General features: G+C 53.0%; 1 protein-coding gene across 9 annotated transcripts in view; it reads right to left on the bottom strand.

Annotated features, from left to right (window-relative positions):
* Window positions 1-18,741, bottom strand: part of TBC1D14 (TBC1 domain family member 14) — a 104,642-nt gene that overhangs the window by 84,863 nt on the left and 1,038 nt on the right. For 4 of the 9 annotated variants that reach the window (XM_082727513.1, XM_082727522.1, XM_082727520.1 and 1 more), the window contains exon 2: window positions 6,941-7,679. In XM_082727513.1, coding sequence (XP_082583639.1) covers window positions 6,941-7,662 — 722 coding nt within the window. In that variant the 5' untranslated portion in view covers window positions 7,663-7,679. Of the gene's footprint in view, window positions 1-6,940; window positions 7,680-18,310; window positions 18,505-18,741 lie in introns of those variants that run through there. The other 5 variants (XM_082727518.1, XM_082727521.1, XM_082727519.1 and 2 more) reach the window with 3 other exon arrangements.

Here is an 18,741-nt window from a genome sequence, read left to right as displayed (position 1 = left end):
TGGAGCCCAGCACCAGGGTCACACGGCTGCTTTTTCTTTTCACAGCTCCATAAGGCAGGTGTCATGAGCCCCTTCTGCAAACAAGGACAGGAAGCCCTCAGAGAGGCTGAGTGCCCGCCTTACCTGGGCCCACACAGCAGCAGACAGCTAGGTCCAGGGAACACCCACCAGGGCTGTTTCCCGGATATCACGTGGCGCGCGCACATGCCTGCCCCAGGTGTGTGTGCACGCATACACGCACGCACACATACACACGCACCCACAAGTGCACGCACACATCTGGGCAAAAGTCAATTAGTAACGTAGACGGTGTGCCTCCTGTGTGCCTGGTGCTTCACACCCATGCACACCTCCTCCCTTTGACACCCGAACTTGTTTCTATTCTCCAGATGAGAACCCTAAGTTTGGAGTCCTGTGCCCAGTGCCGGCTATATCCCTTGCGGGCTACTCAACCACCCCCTGTCACAGTCTCCCCACCTATGAGTAAGAATTACTCACAGGACTTACCTGAATCCATCAGCTTTCGGCGCAGGTTACAGAAACCACCCGAAAAAGTTTAAGCAGAAAGGATCTAACAATGCAAGGACTGAGGTGATTTCACACTCCCGGTGAGGGCCGAAGTCTTGGGCTCTACCCTGGGCCCCTAGGCCCTCTGCTGCATCAGAGCCACCCCCACCCCCCAACCCTCAGAAGTCAGGGTCAGGACCCTCCCGCCCCACCCCACCCGGCCACAGTGGCCTGGCACTTGCCAGGGGACAAGCACAGGGCCAACAATGGAGAGCTGCACGGCCCTGACACCACCCTACCGGACAATACTGGCTAACTTTCTCCACCTCCTCCTGCCTCGGTTGGCTCCTCCCGGGAGAAGCTGACAGCACCCAACTCCTATCCAGAATCCCAGCTCTGAGAGACCCCAACAGCACACACAGGAAGGAGAGTGGCCCACATGAGGCGCAAGCCCGCCTGCAGAGTCCACCTACCCACACACGCTCTCTCCCACAGGACTGAAGATCAAGCAAGGCCACCATGGCCACGTGCTCCGAGGGGCCCACAGCGGCCACCGCCTGTCACTCCCCGTGCCTCTGAAGTTTCTCTGCCTAGCTCAAACAAACTCACCTCTCCAAAGAGAAAGTAAGGATGGGGGGCCTGGGGGCCCAGTCGGTTAAGTGTCCAATTCTTGGTTTGGGCTCAGGTCATGATCTCAGGATGGTGAGGGCGAGCCATGTGCGGGGCAGGGAGGCTACTTCAGAGCTTCGGGTTCTCTCTCTCCCTCTGCCCTCCTCCCGCCCCTCTCTCCCCCCTTAAAAATTAGTTTCTTTAAAAAAAAGATAAAAAAAAAAAGAAAAGGAGGGGCGCCTGGGTGGCTCAGTGGGTTAAGCCACTGCCTTCGGCTCAGGTCATGATCTCAGGGTCCTGGGATCGAGTCCCACATCGGGCTCTCTGCTCAGCAGGGAGCCTGCTTCCCTCTCTCTCTCTGCCTGCCTCTCCATCTACTTGTGATTTCTCTCTGTCAAATAAATAAATAAAATCTTAAAAAAAAATAAAATAAAATAAAATAAAATAAATAAAATAAAAAAAAAGAAAAGGAGGGGCGCCTGGGTGGCTCAGTGGGTTAAGCCTCTGCCTTCGGCTCAGGTCATGATCCCAGGGTCCTGGGATGGAGCTCCACATTGGGCTCTCTGCTCAGCAAGGAGCCTGCTTCCTCCTCTCTCTCTGCCTGCCTCTCTGCCTACTTGTGATCTCTGCCTGTCAAATAAATAAATAAAATCTTTAAAAAAAAAAAAAAAAAAAGGATGGGACGCCTGGGTGGCTCAGTTGGTTAAGCAGCTGCCTTCGGCTCAGGTCATGATCCCAGCGTCCTGGGATCGAGTCCCACATCGGGCTCCTTGCTCAGCAGGGAGCCTGCTTCTCCCTCTGCCTCTGCCTGCCATTCTGTCTGCCTGTGTTCACGCTCTCTCTCTCTCTCTGACAAATAAATAAAAAAAAAAACCTCTTTAAAAAAAAAAAAAAAAAAAAAATGGAAAGAAAAAAAGAAAGCAAGGAGCACATTTCCTCCTTAGCACTGTCCATAGCCCCTTCCAAGTTATCAAACCCCCAAAGCCGAGGAGTTGTAGTTGAACGCATTCACACCAAGTCAAAATGCCTTAAAGACTTTTCTCAAAACAATGGTTTCACCTTTGTCCTTACACAGACCCATAAAAACAGTGGAATCTTATGTGAATCCCCAACAAAAGCAGACAGCGGGCCCACAAAGCCAAGCTGCAAGCTGGGGATGCACAAGGCCTGGACTTTGTCCCGCGGCGTCTCTCTGAAGACTCCATGCGCTCCTTACCAGAGGGGCAGTGAACCCCTGCCACCCTGTACACAGGGGGGCCACAGACCAGAGGGAAGTTCTTGGGGTCACACAGGCCAAAAATGGTAGAACCGAGGTTCGAACCTGGGTCAGAGCAGCTCCAGCTCACCCAGCACCCTGCTCACTGTGTCACAGGCCCCCGCCGCTGGGGTGAGTCCCATGCAGACTGCGTCTCCAGGGGCTCCCTCCCAGGGTGGGGGGAGGTGTTTGGGGGGTGGGAGTAGTTCAGAACACAGCCGGGCACCACATCTCCCAGCCTCCCCTGCCCCAGCAGCTCTCCATCCTCCCTCCCGCTGCAAGCCCCTTCATCTGCTTCCACTACAGCCCAAGCATGGCTCCTCAGCAAGGACACCCAGTCTCTGCTGAGAGCGGCATACAGAGCTGCCTGAAAAAGCCATAAGTGGGCAAAGCGGATTATCACCTTCCAGGCTCCCAGGCCCGTGAAGATTAGCAGCCGGGAAACCCTGGCTTTGTAGAAACAAGCCGTCTCCTGTGGAAAACACGCGTATTACTGGATTCCTCTCGTCTACACAAACACTGTTCAACTACACGGGTGAAACAGGACCCCTTAACACAGGCCCTCTCTCCAAACAAAGGGGATCCTGCTCCAATTATGTGACATCAGTATATTTCCTTCAGGGAAACAGACACCAACGTCTACACCTGCCAGCAGTGTGGTTCTCACAGGCTGGGTGATCCTACCCGCCCCTCCCAGCCCTCCCTGCCTGGGACAGAAGGCAGCACCCAGTACGACCCTGTGAAAGGCTCCTGGCATCTTGGGGACATAAGCCAGGGAGGCTGTTAGACAGGACAGCCACAAAGATTCATCCACCCCAAAATGTCAACAGTGCAGACATCCTGATTTAACTTTTTCCATCATAACTTTTGATCAAAGTAAGCACCACATTAGTATAAGAACCAGAGAAAGCTTCAGAACAACTTATTTCCTAGAAGTGGTAACATTTCTGTTAGCATCACAGAAAGCCACTACTTACTACTTCTCAGGGAATGTGCTAAAGGCTTACTGATTTGATCTCTAACCTTACAGTTTCATGCCCCCATTTAACAGCACAGAGGAGAGTAAAATGACTTGCCCAAGGTCACACAACTACTAAGCAGGAGAGTCAAAGGCTCATAGGCTCACACCCTCATGACTGCACTCATGCCCCCCACCCTCGTGGTGCCTGCTCTGTCCCCCCCCCACCAGCTGTGAGTCCCTAAAGGCCCAGGACCATCTCTCAGCTCAAGGCGGCATCAATACCACAGGGCTTTCGACAGCCCAGATGGAGAGCAGGTCAAAGGGACAGAGGGAGCTGGGTCCACAGTGGTCAGGCCCAGCCTACCATCCTGTCTCATCTCTGCTCCTATCTCTCCCAGACCACCACCATCATAAAGCAGTCAGGGCCACCAACCAGACTGCCCCCTCTGGCCACAAGTTCGTTTCGTGACTGTGTTCAGCCCTTCCTCTGAGCCCCATTCTCCCAGATGAGCCTTCCACTACTGCCCACACTTCCTCCTACAATTTCCGAGAAATTGACTCAGTGAGGACAAGGAGAACAGAGAAGCACAAGAGTAAAGGAAGTTGCCTGGGTCAGGGGATGAAGCAGGGAAACAGGAGGACTCAGAAGGCTGGGCCAGAAACCCCAGAGCACAGCTCTAGTCCCAGCCCTGCCCTCGACAAAACTCATACAGGCCTTACTGTGAGTAGGGCCCCCTGCATGACTCACCTGTAAAACGTGTAGTGGGTTCCAAACACCCTTGCCACAGAACCCTCTTCCCCCTCAAAGGAATTTGAGATGGAAAGCTCCTCTAACACTTTAAGACTCTAGGACAAAAAAACTCACTAGACTCAGCCCAGGAGATCACAAACTTCGATCCATTTGCCATTAACATTCCACCTGCTTCCCCAAAGTGCTTAATAATGGCTCACCATAATGTCACAGCCATTAAAAGGGTAAATGAGGGGGTGTCTGACCAGCTCAGTCAGTGGAACACGCAACTGTTGATCCCAGGGTCGGGAGTTCCAGCCCCATGTTGGGTGTAGAGATTCCTTAAATAAAAAGAATTAAAAAAAATTTTTTTTTAATGTTTTATGAAAGGGCTAAGGAGACAAGAACCAGAGAATAAAACAAAGAGGAGACATTTCATTTCTGCGGCACAAAGCTACGAAAGATTTTCAAAAAACAGAAGCTTTACCATACTATATAATTTCCCTTACATGCAGACTCTAAAATACAGAACAACAAGAACAGACTGCGAAATGAAGAGCAACCTGGTGGGGAGGAGGACGGGCCGAATAGGGGAGGGGGATCTAGAGGTACAAACTTCCAGTTATAAACTAAATAAGACAAAAGAACACAGCGCACAACACAGGGAACACAATGTAGTCGACACCAGGTAACAGCTTTGAATGGTGACAGATGGTACTGAGATCCAGCTCGACGATCATTTAGGAACACGCGTGAAAGTCCAGTCACACTGTCTTACACCTGAAACCAACATAACAGCCTAGTCCACTATGCATCAATTAAAAAAGAATAGTAGCCTCAGCAACAATCCAAGTAACTGGCAGTGTTTCCTTCCAAAGGGAGAGAAGGTTCCATCCCACTGAGACAAGGCAGCGGCCAGAGCCAGGCGCAGCCGTGAGAGTCACACACGTGGACCGAATTCATTCCCGTGACCGCCACACGAAGTAGGTCCCAGAAGCGGACCTTGTATATCAACAACATAATGGGCACCTTGGGCTGGGCACTTACTCAATTCGATCTAAGAGGTAAGAGAGCCAACTCAGACAGGTGAGGTGACCTGTTCAAGGTCACACAGCGAGGACACAGGTGCAGGTGTGTTCAGTTCAAAGCTCAGCTCTTTCCTCCAGGCTGCTTCCCAGCCACCCCTACCCCGAACCACGTTTCCAAATTTGCCAAGAACCCACACATGGTCTCCCCAGCCCTTCTCCTGAGATTTGGATTCTGGAGTTTTGGGACGGATTCTGAGGACCCCACGTGTCCCAGACACCCAGGTGGGATCTACAGACCCAGAATGCTGAAAACACCGACCTAAGAAAAGAGAACAGCTCAGCCATGCTAATCAGAACCAAAACCACTTATTCTGGGGCTATGGCTGCAGAAGGGACAGTGACTGTTGCCCCCAGCGCTCCTGGTCGCCTCCCACTGAAGGCAGTCCTGGGTTACTGAGCTCCAGGACCACAGAGGCCTCACACCTGACTGTCAGCAGTCAGAGAAGAGATCCCCCACGAACCACAGCCTGCACCAGACATCTATTCACTCAAAAGTGGTGTCAGGCTCACTTGGGGCGATGTCCACATTTAGACGGTGAGGCAGCTGGGGCTGCGGTGAGTTAGGCTTTAAGCCCACAGCCACAGAAGTCTCCCGTGGATGCCCACCAGCACAGCACACCACCTCTAATGGACAACCGGGTGCATATGGCTAGCTCGGTCAGTTAAGCATCTGACTCTTGATTTCAGCTCAGGGTTGTGGGATCAAGCCCCAGGTCGGGCTCCACACTCAACAGGGAGTCTGCTGGAGATTTTCCTTGTCCCTTTGCCCCTTTCCTCACTTGAGCTCTCTCTCTCCCAAATAAATAAATAAATCTTTAAAAAGGAAAAAGGGGACACCCAGTACCACAAAGTGTCCTCCTTGGACTTTGCTACAGTACACACATGCAGGGGCAGCTGTGCCAACCACAGCAATGGGACCCCCAACAGGCAGTTAGGAACAGGTCACCACTTCCCTGCACAGCAACTCACACCCCCCGTGCCCTTCCCCACAGCATGGCACAGCCCAGAGGTCCCCGGCTACTTATACGACTGATGTGTCCCCTGCCCTGATGCGCCTGACCTGAAGTCAGTTCCTGTAACACTTCGATGCACACACCCCTCCCACAGTCCCCTGCTAAGAGCAGAGCCGGGAACACACACACTTGTTGGATGAAAGCACAAGAGGACAGGTAAGAAGCAGGCTCCGTGGGAGCTGTGCACCCCAGGGCTAAAGGTAAGACACAGGAGCCCTGCAGGCCCTGGTTTGGCAACCAAGTGGCCTGGTGCCAGCCCGGGGGGGGAAAGCAGAAGCCGCAGGGCAGGGCCAGCATCAGAACACGGGCCCAGCACACAGCCCTGTGGGGGCATGGGGCCAGGGTTGCCTGGCAACACCAGAACTATTTTAGGCCTGCAGGGTCCGAGGGGGGATGTTGGTTCCTAACCCTGAGCTTAACCCTGAGTGTAAAGGGCCCTTCAGAGGACAAGGCTGACAGAGTAAGGCTGCCAATCTGTTAGCACTGGCCATTTACGGGTCACCCTCTGCCACAGCCACTCAGAAGCTGGGAAATGACAACAAAGTGTGCAAGGGAGCCAGGGAAGGACACAGAGGTGACGGCGAGCAGACAGTAGGGTCACCTCCAAACCAGTCCTACCCACCACTGCACCTGGCTCCAGGCTCTGGGCAGAAATCACGGTCGCCTGTCGGACTTGGGGTCTGCTTGGCAAAGCAGGAAGCGCACAGCACATTTCAGATGAGAACAGAGCAGCTGGTTTGGAGAACCTAACTCTCACGGAGACAAAGACAGTGTTACCTGGTAAAGAAGCTGCTAAGTGGTCCCAAGATTTTCAGTTTACTCCCATCCTCGGTTCCATCTGCACAGTCCTGCTGGCGAAGCTCACGGGTTTCCTTGACGGAGCTCAAGGTGACATCCGTGAACTGTGGGTCATCGTCGCTCTCCAGGGTCACGATGGCACTGGAGCTGCTCGTGACCACGAGGTCCAAGATGTCCTCGTTGCTGACAGACAGCGTGGTTGATAGCTCCGTGCCGAGACTGGACACACTGCACACAGACACATCATCGCTGCGGCTCAGGGCTTTGGAGGCGGGGCTGTAGAGCTTCACCGAGTCATAGCCCGTCCTGGGGAATGTGGACGACTTCCGCACGCTCTGCTCCCACTCAGCACCACCGGTAGCCGGGGGCGTGTAGGAAGGCAGTGGGCAAGCACTCTGGCAAGCTCGCTCAGGGACGATCTCTGGCTCCGACGGCTTCCTCTTCACATGGACCGCGCTGCAGGGGATGGGTTCCGGGTTACTGATCTCAAGGGTGGGAATGCCGGAGTCCACAGACTTGAGGCTGTGCCGATCGTCTACAGGACCAAGCTTCAGCCTGGGCCCATACTCTGGCAACGAGAGGGATCGGGGGGCCTTGAGAGTCAAGTGCTGCAGGTTCTGAATGTGGTTTCCTGGCTGACCACCCAGAACGCCCATCAAGGCTATGCCATTTGTAGAGGTGGACAGGTTTCCATCAGTCATCTTGGTCTGAGGAGGAACTAGAAAAAAACACAAAGATGGAAATTAAGACAGTAGCTATAAAAGCCTAAGACATACTCCTCTGCTATAGAGCTCAAATGCTCTGATGCCCTTTTTAGGGACAAATCCTTGAAAAAAGTCCTACATAGCCAAGTTTTAATGCAGAACCAGAAGCTACAGTTCTAGCATGTATCACCATGATATGAAATATAATCTCTTAAAAAATAAAAAATAGGGACGCCTGGATGGCTCAGTTGGTTAAGCAGCTGCCTTCGGCTCAGGTCATGATCCCAGCGTCCTGGGATGGAGTCCCACATCGGGCTCCTTGCTCAGTAGGGAGCCTGCTTCTTCCTCTGCCTCTGCCTGCCATTCTGTCTGCCTGTGCTCACTCTCTCTCCCTCTCTCTCTCTAATAAATAAAAAAAATTTAAAAATTAAAATAAATAAAAATAAATAAATAAATAAAAAATAATGGGACAATAACCCCAACAAAGGCTAGGGTAAAACAGTACTTCAACAATCACCTTGCTCTTCATCACCAGCACCCCACCAGTCACGTGTCTGACCCCCTGGGCTGGCACAAAGGGTGTGAGGACAGGCCCAGGCAGAGAAAGGGTTATTTGTTTTTCACAGTTTTTTGAAAAATGATAAACAGAAGAGGCGCCACAGTGGCTCAGTGGGTTGAGCGGCCAACTCTTGATCTGAGCTCAGATCTTGAGTTCACAGTGGTGAGTCTGAGTCCCACACTGGGCTCCGCGCTAGGCACGGAGCCTACTTAATAAAAAAAAAATAATAATAACAGAACACCTGGGGCGCTTGGGTGGCTCAGTGGGTGGAGCCTCTGCCTTCAGCTCAGGTCATGGTCTCGGAGTCCTGGGATTGAGCCCCGCATTTGGCTCTCTGCTCAACAGGGAGCCTGCTTCCCCGTCTCTCTCTGCCTGCCTCTCTGCCTACTTGTGATATCTGTCTCTGTCAAATAAATAAATAAAATCTTAAAAATAAATAAATAAATAACAGAACACCTCTGTCAAAAGTACATGAATTCATAACCCACATGTAAGTCAAGTGCTACCTGTTCCAAGACAGCATTAAAACCCAGGTGTCCTCATCAAGACAGGAAGCAAGATACATTGTGTATGCCACGTGCCGTGAGATGGCCCCAACCACATCCAAGTCAGCCATGGCCCCCCACATGTCCACAAGGCCGGGCATATTACCCCCATTACCATGGAGGAAACCAAGGAAACCTCAGCGAGGTCAAGAAATAGCTCCAAGATCATAGCGTTATTTAGCAGCACAGCCAGGCTGTATGAGACTAACCCCAAAAACAGGCCATCCCCGGTAGATGAATAGCTTAGTGTGGAGTCATAAAAACCCAGGTAGAAGACTGCCCTCAGGAAGGCAGATAATAAAGGAAAAATAATGGGTCACCTGGGTGGCTCAGTCAGTTAAGCATCTGCCTTGGGCTCAGGTAATGAACCCGGGGTCCTGGGAAGCCCCGCATCAGGCTCCCTGCTCATAGGGAATCTGCTTCTCCCTCTGCCTGCTGCTCCTTACTCATTCTCTCCAAATAAGTAAATAAATATATAAAATTTAAAAAGGAAAAATAAAGACCATAAACCTACAATAAAGACTTGAGTGACAAGAGTCAAAGCTGTCAGTGACACACACACACACCTGCCTACAGTTCTCTGGCTTAAGACACGGGTGGACTTGATGGCGTAGGAGGCACACAGCCTGGACAGCACAGCCCCCAGCAGACAGAGAACCCTGGAGTAGGTTAAGCCACTTTCCACTGTCCTTCAAAACATCAAAACTAAAGAAATCTGGTGGGGTTATTGAAATCTGCTCCACGGGGACACCTGGGTGGCTCAGTCTGATAGGGAGCAGCCCTGAGCTGAAGCTCAGGTCATGATCTCAGGTCCTGGGATAGAGTCCTGCCTCGGGCTCTCTGCTCAGCGGGGAGCCTGCTTCTCCCTCTGCCTGCCACTCCTCTGCTTGTGCTCTCTCCATGACAAATAAATAGATAATCCTAAAAAAGAAAAAAGAAATCTGATCCACAGTGTAGAACAACATAAAGAATGGTACTTTGGATTGTTTTTTGGTTTTTTGTTTTTTAAGTAAGCTCCACACCCAGCATGAACACTAGTGCAGGGCTTGATCTCACGACCCTGAGATCATGACCTGAGCTGAAGGCAGACACTTAATTGACTAAGCCACCAGTCACCCCACTTTCTTGGGTTTTAATGGGACTTTTCCTGGGCTCTAATCCCCACTATACTGACTACCAGGGAGAATTAAGTCCACTACCATGAGAAAAGCATCTGAAGGCAGAGGCCCCAGCAAGCACTCTGCTGGTGGCCGCCATCATCAAAGAGTCAGTAGAGGAAGGTTCTGAAGCACAGTGGGAACAATGATAGCCACTCCCTTTCGGGTGTCACTGAGCCTTGCCGCTCCCCTTCAGGAAGCCTGGCCCTTCTCCAGTCAACACAGCAAAAGCAAATTCATTAGAAGAACCAGGGAGGGGGTCATTTCCCTCCCTCCCAGAATTCGAAGGAACCAGCCAGCCAGTGTAGCACTGAAGAAAAAATAAAAATATGAAGGAATGTGGGGCACCTGGGTGGCTCAGTCTGTTAAGCATCTGCCTTCAGCTCAGGTCATCATCTCAGGATCCTGGGGTGGAGCCCCACATCAGGCTCCCTGCTCAGCAGGGAGTCTGATTCTCCCTCTCCCTCTGCCCCTCCCCCTGGTTCATTCTCTCTGTCTCTCGAATAAATAAAATCTTTAAAATAAAAAATTTTAAAAATGAAGGAAAGAATCAAAATGGAGAATTCAGAAACAGACAGAACTAAATATAAAATCTTGAAATATGACCCGGTAAGTGAGGAAGGGCTATTAAACTACAATGTTGCACTGATCAATTACTGATTTTTTCTTACAAGGTAGAACCACACTGCACTACACCAAAACAAAAACACATAATTAGGATTAAATACAGAAACAAAATTATAAATGTATTCCATCGGGCGCCTGGGTAGCTCAGTGGTTTAAGCTTCTGCCTTCGGCTCAGGTCATGATCTCAGTGTCTTGGGATCAAGCCCCATAGCAGAGAACCTGCTTCCCTTCCTCTCCCTCTGCCTGCCTCTCTGCCTAATTGTGATCTCTACCTGTCAAATAAATAAATAAAATCTTTTTTAAAATAAATAAATAAATAATGATAAAAAATAAATGTATTCCATCCAGTGCTTCTCTAACCTACTGAGCAAAACTTCAGTTCATCCTCTGGAAGACTCTGGGCACCACCTCAGCACACATGAACACAGTTTCAGGCCACAGTTCCCACTGCCCTCAGTTTCCTGGGCTGCAGCCACCCCGAGTCCCCAGGCCTGAGCTCCTCCAGCCAAAACCGCCACCAATATTGGGGCCCCTGCCCTAGGAAATCCCTGAACCCAGCCATGCAGTGGAACAACAGGAGTCCCAACAGGGAGACACAGGGAGATTCAAATGCACATACACTTGAGACTTCGACTTTTTTTTTTTAAGGTTTTATTTATTTATTTGACAGACAGAGATCACAAGCAGGCAGAGAGGCAGGCAGAGAGAGAGGAAAGCAGGCTCCCCGCTGAGCAGAGAGCCCCATGCAGGGCTCGATCCCAGGACCCTGAGATCATGACCTGAGCCGAAGGCAGAGGCTGAAATCACTGAGCCACCAGGCGCCTTGAGACTTCGACATTTTTTTAATTAAAAGGAAAATACAGGGACACCTGGGTGGCTCAGTTGGTTAAGCAGCTGCCTTCGGCTCAGGTCATGATCCCAGCGTCCTGGGATCGAGTCCCACATCGGGCTCCTTGCCCCGCAGGGACCCTGCCTCTCCCTCTGACTCTGCCTGCCACTCTGCCTGTGCTCGCTCTCTCTCTGACAAATAAATAAATAAAATCTTAAAAAAAAAAAAAAAAGGAAAATACAGCAAGAAACATTTCTAGCACACAGTGAAAAGCTAATCTCTTGCAATGTTGAGAGTTATTAGAATCATCGAAAAGCCATCAATAGTCTGACAGGTCAAACTGGCAAAAAGCCAGAAACACCAGAGGAAACCCTCACCACACATGGCACTGGAACCTGGGTTCCTGGACCAGCTGACATTCTGGCTCCGCCACTTACCACAGGGAGAAAGTGTAACCTTCCTGGACCTCGGCTTCCCTCCCGGCTGGCAGGAAAGTGGGTGATACAGGGATACAGGGATACAGACAACGAGAGGACTCAGTGGGGGCACCTGCTCTCCCCTGTCCAACCACAGTCTAGGCCCAGTAGACAGGAATTCCCGCCCCCGCAGTCGTGCGAGGAGCTGCAGGACCTGCACAGGTGCCCGCAGACAGCAATTCTGAGATGAGAGAAGTCATGGAACACAAAACGTGTGCCAAATGGATGCAGGGACCCCTTCCCAGAACCGCCACAAGAGCACAAGGGTGCCGAACCTGGGGTGACAGGGTCCAAAGCCACCTGGCCATGGCCTCCTCTGTACCCCTCTCTCCTCTCTGCTGGGGCCCTGGCCTACAGAACAAGGGCCTCTTCCAGGGAGAAGATGAATGACCTTTGACACCTCCCTCGGTCCAAGTCCAAGTGAAGTTCCTTAAACCCCACAAACAAGGCTGGCGGCCTGCAGGGAAATAAGCTTGCAGCAGATTCACAAACCAAACCCCACAAGGGCCCAGGCCACCTGTCCTCAAACCCCTCCGCCTGGGGCCACCAGTCCTAGGAAACCAGAAGCCCCTGGCCAGAGCACCTGCCTTCCAAGCATGCCCCAAAGCGGGGCTGCACGCACAAAGCACTCGCTTCTCAGAGAGGCTGCATGGTGGCTGCTGGATGCCTGCCAGGAGGCCAGCTGCAGATGGCCTGCCTCCAAGTCACACGTTTTCTAAAGACAGGATCAGCCTAAATTCCCTGAGCTGGCACAGAGCCCTCCCACCCTGGCCTTGACAGCCTCGGCAGCCTCATGCGGTCACCCTTGCCTCTCTCAAAACCCCACGGCCTGGGCCACCAGCATCCCTGGGGATGTGGCAGCAGGTGCCACAAGAAGACACAGCACATTTCCAAGGACACTTCCCCTGAGAAGCTTTCCCTTGCTCTCCCAGGAGGCTGAAGGTCCTCCCTTCTCTGAGGCTCCTTTTGGCCACACCTGAGACAACTGTCTATCCCGCTGCTCCCCTGGCACTCTGCTGCTCCCCGTCCACTGCTCCCCTTGGCCCTTTGCTGCTCCCCTGGCCCTCTGAGGGTTTCTAAGCTCAGGCAGGCATGGGGCTAACAGGTTCCAGATACCACTGTCTGGCCAAATGCCTTGCATGGATTAAGAATTCAAAAATCTACTTGCTGAGTTAATTATTACTAACAATTAGGTTCTAAGAGGGCAGGTTTCCGGGACAGTCCGTTCAAGAAACATCTATGGCAAGTGGGTTCTGCTTCAAGAACAAGGTGAGCCCTGGACCTAAGGAGATGAGAAAGAAATGCACCCCTCCCCCCCAATCAAGTTCCCGGCAGCAAGCCGGGCATGACCATCCCATGCCCTGTTGGCTGCCCACCACTCTGGGAGGAACAGTCAAAGTGAAGAGAGTTCCTCCCTCTACACCGGCTTCCCAAAGCCTGGGACAATCCCCTCCAGCAGTGGCCACGGCAGACCCCGCAGGCCCTCTAACTCCTCCAGACCCAGGTGGCCAGCCATGGGATACAAGTTTAAGGATGACTAGCTGTCACCTCCCAGACAAAGGAAAAACACATAAGACATCAAGTACAGATCAGAGGAAGGCTTTTTTCCCTCCAGGCAGCAAGATGAATCTGCATCTTATTTACCGCCCCAAGAGACAGCGCACCTCTCACCCCACCCGGGGCCAGACCTGAACCTTGCACCCCGCCCGGGCTAGGCCTTCCGGACAAGTCAGAAAGCCCATGGCAGCTCTGCCAGTGACTCTGAATGAGACTTTGGAAAACAAGTCCATCCTGAACAACAGTTTAATTTGCTTCTCTTTAAAAAGCAGTGACAAGGACTTGACCATGCCTTCATAAACAAACAGTTTATGAGGCCAAACCCAAATGACTGAGTGTCCCCAGCCGGCATACCTCTACTTGCGGGCAGCTTCGGGGAGAAAGGGTGCTGCCCATCCATGCAGACATCCTCTGGTGCTCACCTGCCTGTACCTCTTCCTGCCTATGGGCATTCACTTCCCGGGGCCCTCCCCATCCGGGGTCCTCACTGGCTGCTTGCTGGGGGCTGCTTCCTCATACCCCCACCAGCACCATTGACACCGTGCCTCTCCCCGAGCCTCCACAGAGGACGCACCTGCCTTTGCTGCCAAGCAGCCCATCAGCCCAGCTCTGCCACTGATTTCCATACCCCCTTAATCTTTTTTTTTTTTTAACAGATTTGAGAGAGAGAGAGATAGTGAGAGAGTGCACATGCAAATGCATGGAGAGAGAATCTCCAACAGATGCAAAGCCCACCACGAGGCTCGATCCCAAGACCCTGAGATCATGACCTGAAATGAAACGAAGAGCCAAAGCTTCAAGAGGATAGGACCAGGTCTGCAACACCAAAGACCCCGGAGCATCACCAAAAAGCTACAATTTAATGAGTACCAGGCCCTGTGCTAAGCTCCTAGAATGGTCTCCTGCTTTATAGCCCTCATGGTCCAATCGGGGAGTGCTTCCGTACGCTCGCTCTTCCCACTGCACCAGGGCCGAGAATAATGGCTCAGTTTGCATTATGCACAATGGAAATGTTAACCATAAAAGTAATTTGATTTTTAAATGGGTTCTTCTTCAGGATAAAAACAATCCCAAAAAAGGATTTCCTAGAAGTTCAATATATTCCTCTGGGAGGTGAACAGCAACTTTCAGGTGCCTAGAACGTAACAGAATGTTATTTAAGTAAGTTTTGGCCCATCAGCAAGCCAGGCAGAAACTGGAGGTAAGCTGTTGAGGGTCCCCAAAGGCTCTTTCACAACCCAAAGGAGAAGACATGTAACTTTCACTGCCCCAAAGCGGTTATGTTTAAAAAAAAAAAAAAAAAAAAGCACAGGTGGGAAATTTTAAATAAGGACTTTCACTGCACGGGCGGAGGGGGGGCTTTGTCCCCCCACTACCCCCAAATGTTTCAGCTACATACAGTGACTTAGCAAAGTGACTCAGCATAAGTATCTCAAGGTGACTGACAGGTAACTGACAGAAGAGGAAAGTATTCAGACCACTTAGCAAAACCAGCACAACTTACAGTCTTAATTATTAAGAGAAAACCATTTATTAAACACTCGCCAGGCAGCAAACCTGCTACGTGTAATCACATGCTCCACTCATCACAAGGCTGCAAAGCTCGGTGGAGAAACTGAGGCTGAGTAAGTCACCTAAGGTCACAGGGTGACAGAAACTGGATTCACACCAGGTCTGACATCAAAGCACACACCAGATTGCTGAAGCTTTGCAATGCTCGATAAACTAAATGCTTAACAATTTTTACAAGCCTCTGTATGTCAGCATTCAGGGAAAAGGTCTTTAAAAACGAAATACACAAGGGGGAAAAATAATGCAGGCTCTGGAGGCAGGCTGCCCGGGGTTCAAAGCCTAGCTCCTCCACTTACAAGCTGTGTGACCTTGGATTCGTTTAACACCCCTGTGCCCAAATTTCCACGTAGTAAAATGGGAACAGTAACAGCTCCCGTCTCCTTAGGCAAATAAAGCATTTTGATTTATTTTTTTAAGATTTTATTTATTTATTTGACAGAGAGAGACACAGCAAGGGAAGGAACACAAGCAGGGAGAGTATGAGAGGGAGAAACAGGCTTCCCACTGACAGGGAGCCCGAGGCCAGGCTCCATCCCAGGACCCCGGGGCCATGACCTGAGCCTAAGACCGACGCCCAGCAACTGAGCCAGCCAGGCGCCCCCAAATATAAAACGTTTAGATCATGCCTGGCACGAGTTAAACCTCAGAAGCTGGTGTTACTTCTTCCTGGGCAGATACGGCCAGCCGGCTCTGGCCCACCATTTTAGCAACTCATTTGCATAAACAAAGCCCAGACTCAGCCACTTTGCGCAGGCAAACCTCACCCTCTGGTTTCTTCCTGTCACTGACATCTCTCCTCACACCTGCTCTGTGGCACTAAGCTCTGGGCCTCAACTGCCCATCTGTCAAATGAGGTGATAAGCCCAGCTGATCTACCTGAGGTCCTTCCAGCTGGGCAACCTAGAATTCTTAACAATTCAGGCCCTAGAAATTTCATAACTGTCCTAAAACAAACATTAACAGATGACACCCACTCATTTTCCTAAAACCTTCTCTTCCATATTATGTATAAATGCCTATTTTCATAGCAAATCTTCTCCAAGGTCCCAGAGCTCCACAAGCACCCACTATAGGCTGGGCAGGCATCCCCTGTGTTAAGGCTGGGGACATGACCGTCAGAAGCTCTGACCAACAGGGGAGACAGATTCCAAACTAAGCTGCTCTGATAAGCAGGTCCTCAGGGTTAGAGATGACTTCATCAGAGCACAGATGAGAGGAAGAGTGCAGGCCTGAAAGACAGAACTTGGCCCACTGGACAGAGGGGAATAGGACAGTGGTCCAGAGGAGTAACAGAGGAATGGAGAAGAACGGCGGGATCAACAGAGGCCAGGCGGGGCAGCACTGATGCTGAATGTGAGAGGGTGGACTGGAGGCACACTGTGAAAACTGTTTCACCAGGAGGAAGCAAGCCCAGCTCAGCACACAGCAAAGTGCTAAGCAGGAACTGGGACAGGAACTGGGACCGGGCTGAACACCAAGGGGAGGTGAACCTGGCCGAGCAACCCAGGGCCATCTGAATCCCACCCATGCCTCTCACCCCGCTGGGGGACCGTGGATCAGTTACGTTACCTCCTTTAATGTTTCCCAAAGAAAATACTCACTCAATAACCATGTTCTCATTAGGGCTGGGGATCAGGTGGAGCCCACAATCTACAGGGATCAAATATATACAACTAAGAGAGCCTGCAGGGGGTGGAGGGGGAAAGAGCAACAGGGGCTGGACAGGGAGTTAAGAAGCAGTCAGGAAGAAGTCATTGCCACACTTGAGGCAGGGGTGGTACTGGCCAGAGAAACTGGGCCAGAGGCAGCATTCCAAGACCGCTGCAAGACCAGCCGGGCCGAGGCAAAGCACCTAACGGTGTGCAGATGTAATCCAGCTGTAAAAGAGGGGAAAAGGGTGCTTCAGCTGGTTGAGCACCTGCCTCTTAGCTTCGGCTCAGGACATGATCTCAGGGTCCTGGGATCAAGCCCCACCTGGCTCCACACTCAGTGGGGTCTACTTGAGATTCTCTCTCCCTCTGCCTGGTGGTGCCCGTGTGCCTGCGTGTGTTCTGTCACGTGCTCTCCACCTCTCTCTCTCTCTCTCTCAAATAAATAAATAAAATCTTAAAAAAATAAAAAATAAAGGAAGTCAAGACAACAAGGAGGTACAAACATCTGCTGACAGGGTCCCAAAGACACCACCCTCCTCAACTAGCCTCAGGAAATAAAATAAGTGAACGCTCAGGACCCTCCTGCACACTGAACTTACCAAAGCAAAGCTTTCAATACCCTCCTGGGGAAAAACGATGCTGTGCAATTTCAAAAAAAAAAGGGGGGGGGGGATGGGGGGTAGCCCAGGAGGGCTCTGTCCACTAAATGCCTACTGCCCGAGCCAGGAGCCTGGAGTCTGTGTGGCCAGTCCTGCCCTTTCCTGAGGCTTCCACAACATGGCCTCAATCTTCTTCCTGGGAGCTCTGTGCCCAGGGAGGACGCCTATGCGCCAACACCCCAGCTCTGGCCCCTCTGTCAGCCCGGTGGGAAGGATCCCCAAGCCCATTCTCTCTGGTCTCTCCTGCAGAGAGGAATTCTGTGGCCCCGGAAAGGGGGGGCGTCCCTGAGGTTACCGGAGCCAGGGGCTCCGGGACAGGAGGTCTGAGAACGTGGGTTCTGCGGTCTGGCGACAGCGGTTCCAAAAAGAAAAGGGGTCGGGAACTCCAAGGTAGAGAGGAGTCCCGGGAGTCGGAGACCCCAGATGCCAGTGGCCCCTAAGTGGAGGCCACTTTCAATGATTCCTGGGGTGGTAGGGGCCAGGGGTCGCCCTCCCCACCAGGTGGACAAGAACCTGTGGGGGAGGGGCCCCGAGATGGAGGTGATCCCAAGGTGGAGAGGGTTCCGGTGGTCGGGGCCTCAAAGTGGAGTGGGCTGGGGGTTCTATGGTCCTGGGGGTCGGGGGTCAGAGACCCCGGAGGTGGCGGGGACCCCTCGGGGCGGCTGCGCGGGCCGAGCTAGCTCCTCTCGGGCTCAGGAGCCCGGCGCCTCAGGAACAAAACTTTTCGTCAAGTTCCGGAAAAGAAGCGTGTCAGCGCGCGCGTCTCCAAGAGGCGGAGGAGTCGTGAGCCCCCGGCCCCGCGAGGTCACCCGGACCCCACGCGCTCCCCGGGTGCGGGGGAACGCAGCGGCCGCGCGGCCCGGGGGGACACAGGCCGGTCCCTAAGCCGCGCGCCCCGGCCCGGCCCGCCTTCCGCGCCCGCCGACGCAGCAGCAGGTGGCAGCGGCCCCGCGCGCCCCGGTCCCCCTCCCTCCCTCGCGGCCCGACCCCCGCCGGAGGATCCCCTCAGTACCGAAGTCAGCGCGGCTCCGACGCCATCCCCGGGGCCGACGGGCCCGCAGCCCAGGCCCCCTGGGAGCCGCAACTTGCGCGGCGAGGACGCTGGGCGCGCCGCAGGCGGTGGGCCGGGCGGGCAGGTGCGCGCGAGCCGCCCGCGGCCAACAGCGGCGCGCGCCCTCGCCCCGCCCCGCGAGCCCTGCCCCCGCCCCGCGAGCCCCTGCCCCGCCCCCTTCCCCACCCCGCCCCGCGCGCCCTCGCCCCGCCCCCTGCCGGCTGCAGCTGCTCTTCCGCCCGGCTGCCGCCCCCCGCCGCGCCGCCGCCGCTCCTGGAGCTCGACGCTCGCCCCGCTGCCACTCCTGGGCCGCTCGCCCGCCCGCCGCGGGCTCCGAAGAGGCGTCGCCGGCCCTTTTCTCTCCCGAGGGCCCAGTGGGACCGCGAGGGGAG

This window comes from Mustela nivalis (assembly GCF_964662115.1).
Source record: "Mustela nivalis genome assembly, chromosome: 4".
Taxonomy (NCBI): Eukaryota; Metazoa; Chordata; class Mammalia; order Carnivora; family Mustelidae; genus Mustela; species Mustela nivalis.
Note: the sequence above shows the minus strand (reverse complement) of the source record. Positions and strands in the feature narration are given on the sequence as shown.